At 30.9% G+C, this 3521-nt stretch overlaps 1 protein-coding gene across 1 annotated transcript; it reads right to left on the bottom strand.

The window, feature by feature from the left end:
• Positions 1–357: 357 nt before the first annotated feature.
• Positions 358–972, bottom strand: LOC120078309 (uncharacterized). The gene has a single exon (XM_039032544.2). The coding sequence runs from the start codon at positions 871–873 to the stop codon at positions 625–627; it is 249 nt and encodes an 82-aa protein (XP_038888472.1). The 5' UTR covers positions 874–972; the 3' UTR covers positions 358–624.
• Between the last annotated feature and the right edge of the window lie 2549 nt (positions 973–3521).

Genomic DNA, 3521 nt, shown 5'->3' with positions numbered 1-3521 from the left:
TCTTTCCTACAATGAGAAAACGTGTAGGCTCCTCCTCGACTTTTCCGTTTTTAGACTTTTATTTCTGTCATTTTTCTCTTCTTCGATTGAGATTGAAAGTTTTTAAGAACATACAACAATAAGGGTTTTGTAATAGATTTTAGCCGCTATACAAAATCTGTTGATAAATCGTTGTATCTTCGAAGTGGAGTATCAGATAACTCGAACACATCTTCTCCATAAACAATGCTTATTAGCGTGCCTTGATCTCATAAATGACAAGAAGTTTTAATCCTTTTTTTATTTAGTTTAGAACTTTCAATTCCCCTAATGATTTTTTCCAACAAATATTTGGTTTTACAATTGTTGAAACAATCATACTCCCAAGCCCAAAGCCTCCATTAATCATTAATTGCAATTTCAATCAACAAAATCATTAATGTGCAAGTGCAACAGAAATTAATTAATGCGGTGAAAAGGCCATCTAATTCCAATTTGTTAAATAATTAAGAAGGGAATTGCTTTTACAATCCTTCAAAAAAATCAGACCGCCCAACCCAAACGTCTCCCATTAATTACAATCACGATCCTAAAGTTGAACCGCCACCGGTCCAACCGGAATAATCGATCGACGGTGTGTTGGGTTCAGTTATTAGGACCCCAACAGCTGAGATACATGACCGTCCTTAGAGATTCCTCCGACCGTCGGAGGTGGTTGGCGGAAGGCACGGTGGAGGAAAGCTTCTTAGCTTGAGAAATAGACCGGACATGGTTTCTGGCATAGTGGTGAGTCGACCTTAAGAGATGATTCCACCGGCAAATTCCTTGATCCTTGAGGGCCTCCACGACGCCGACGGTGGCCGCTACAACCAAAGTTCTTGTTGAAGAGCTCATTTTGTTGTTTTTCTCTAAAAAGTCTCGATAATTTGCTTCTTGGATTTCAATTTGTGTTGGTTGAATTGAAATTTGGGGGTGGTGGTTTTTTATACACACAACAAACGAGCTGCCCCTAGTTTTGCTTTTGTTATGTTGGGTCGTTTTTGAGTGAAAATAGACTTAATTGCCCCTTGAAACTACGTTTCCGGATTATAAGTGGAGGGGTAGAATTGGGTTTTTATAAGCTACAATTATTGGGACAAATCCAGTTAAGTTGGAATTGGAAAATGGAAATACAGCCTTGGTATTTCTCATTCTCCCCTCGGAATGTGGGAAAAACACCGGATTTTTAAGCCGCATTCCACCTTTTTAAATTTTTTTTATCTGTTATCTCTAAATACTAAACTTTTTCAATAATTTTAATTTTTGTCTCTAATTAAACATAAATATATAAATATGGAACTCCTTTTCTCAAAACATTTATATATATATATATATATATATATATATATAACTGATTTCTATATTTTTAAATGTTGAATTTTTATTTTATACTTTTATTTAATCTTAAATTAGGTATTTAAATCTATTGATATTAATAATAAATATTCTGTAAAGTAACAACCTAAATTTAGATTAATAATTAAAATCGATAGACACCAATAAATATTTAAAAATATTTGTAATAATTATATAATTTAAAATAATTACCCTAATAAATATTATTGATTAGGCAGATTAATAAAAATATTGAAGATATATCAATCAATAGCTCTTTAATGTTAATGAATATTATGATTTGGTATTTAATATTAATTTTCACTGATTTTAAGACAGGTGTTAGGACAGGAGATGTGTGGTTGATATTTCACCAATTACAGTTGAATTAGATGGAAAGAGAGGAGTATTTACATATCATTGCTTAATTTCCAATTGATGTATACAAGAATATAGCAAATTTCCATGGAAATTATTCACACAAATTAAGCATATCTCCAACAGCTGAAGAACATGACCATTCTGAGAGATTCCTCAGACTTATTATTATTGCTTTGCTGCATAGCAGAAACCATATTATAGCCCATGGTTTTCTTTTTCTTTTTCTTTTTCTTTTTTTATTTTGCTGTACTTTACTATAACTACCCCTCAAAACAACCTTCTAAACCGGGAACTCCAAGGGTAGTCTTGGGTTTTCGCTTTTCGCATCTTCTAGACTTTTTCTTTTCTTTTTTGGATCTTGGAAATGGATTTAAAATCAGTATACGTGCCTCTAGTCTTAGTAAATAGTTATTATTATTATTATAATATTTGGAGTTTTAGTATATAGTTTTTGACATTTATGTTTCATATTTTAATGCCTTCCAATTGTTTCTAAATTTATAGATGGTAGTTTACCAAAAAAATAAAAAATAAAAAATCTTCAGTATACGCTAACAGCATTACCTTATTAAATGGTAAAAAAAAAAAAAAAAAACCAGTTTTACTTAGACTAACAAGTAGCATCAACTTGTATTATCAATTTCGAGATTAAATATTTGATTCATCTCATAAATTATCAAGGGAAAAAAAAGTTAAAGTCTATTTGACTTAGTAGTATTGGTATGATTTTCATTTAAAGCGGGTGTTAGAGGTTCAATCTCCCACTTCACATGTTGTACTAAAAAAAATTATGAGAACAAAATATTATCTATAAAGCACAAGTACTTCATGTGAGATAAAGAATTCGTATCAAATACCAATATTTTTAGATACTTCTTAGATACATATCTGACATGTGATTTGACGTATGTATTTATCTACTTATCTTTTTTTAAATAAAAAAAGATAAAAAAAAAAGCTCATATAATCTTTTCCAATCTAAAACTAGATAGCCTATTTAAAAAGTTTACTACTCAAGTCCAAAACTAAAAGAGAAAAAATAATGAAAAATCGAAAAAATCTAGTTTTCATCTTCACATTTGGGTCCTCACAAAGTCCACCAAAATATAACACACTTGAATATCTTCAACAATTCAATGAAGAAGCTCTTCATTTATCTTCATACTTCTCACTGTAATCTTCTTCTTATTCTTCTCTAATCAATATGAGTCGCTTTTCTATTGCATTTTATCGACTATTTTACTTCAACATCTTAGATGTTGTTTTTTGTATTGTATTTTGCACTATGTCATTAACTTGTATGCTAAATTTATCTATATCCTAGATTTTTTTAAGACAAAGGAAACGTATCTTCACTATACCAGTATCCTGGTTTTTTAGAAATTGGCGTATAGTCGTATTCTATCGTATCCATATCTTGGATATGTATCTGTGTCTGTACTTTATAAAGTATTATCTTATTTCTTATCAAATGTTTAATTTTTTATACTTTATTCTTAGAAAAGGAGATGGTATAGCCTTGTTCAATGAGACAAGAAACCAATATTAAATTCCTCTTAATATGAGGAACTACAAAAACATTATCCAGTAATAGATAACGTTTCTTGTCAACAAATAACTTCAGCCTGCCTACAGCAACAGCTGAAACAACCTCACCGGTACCAACTCGAAGAGTCATCTCTCCCTGTGGCAATGTTTTCCAAGAACTAAATCCTTGGTAAGAGAAACTGACATGATCGGTAACACCTGAATCAATGATCCAGACAGAATCATCATTTTCTACCAGA

The sequence above is a fragment of the Benincasa hispida genome, chromosome 5 (assembly GCF_027475165.1).
Source record: "Benincasa hispida cultivar pf3 chromosome 5, pf3_genome.v1.1, whole genome shotgun sequence".
In the NCBI taxonomy this organism is placed as follows: domain Eukaryota; kingdom Viridiplantae; phylum Streptophyta; class Magnoliopsida; order Cucurbitales; family Cucurbitaceae; genus Benincasa; species Benincasa hispida.
Note: the sequence above shows the minus strand (reverse complement) of the source record. Positions and strands in the feature narration are given on the sequence as shown.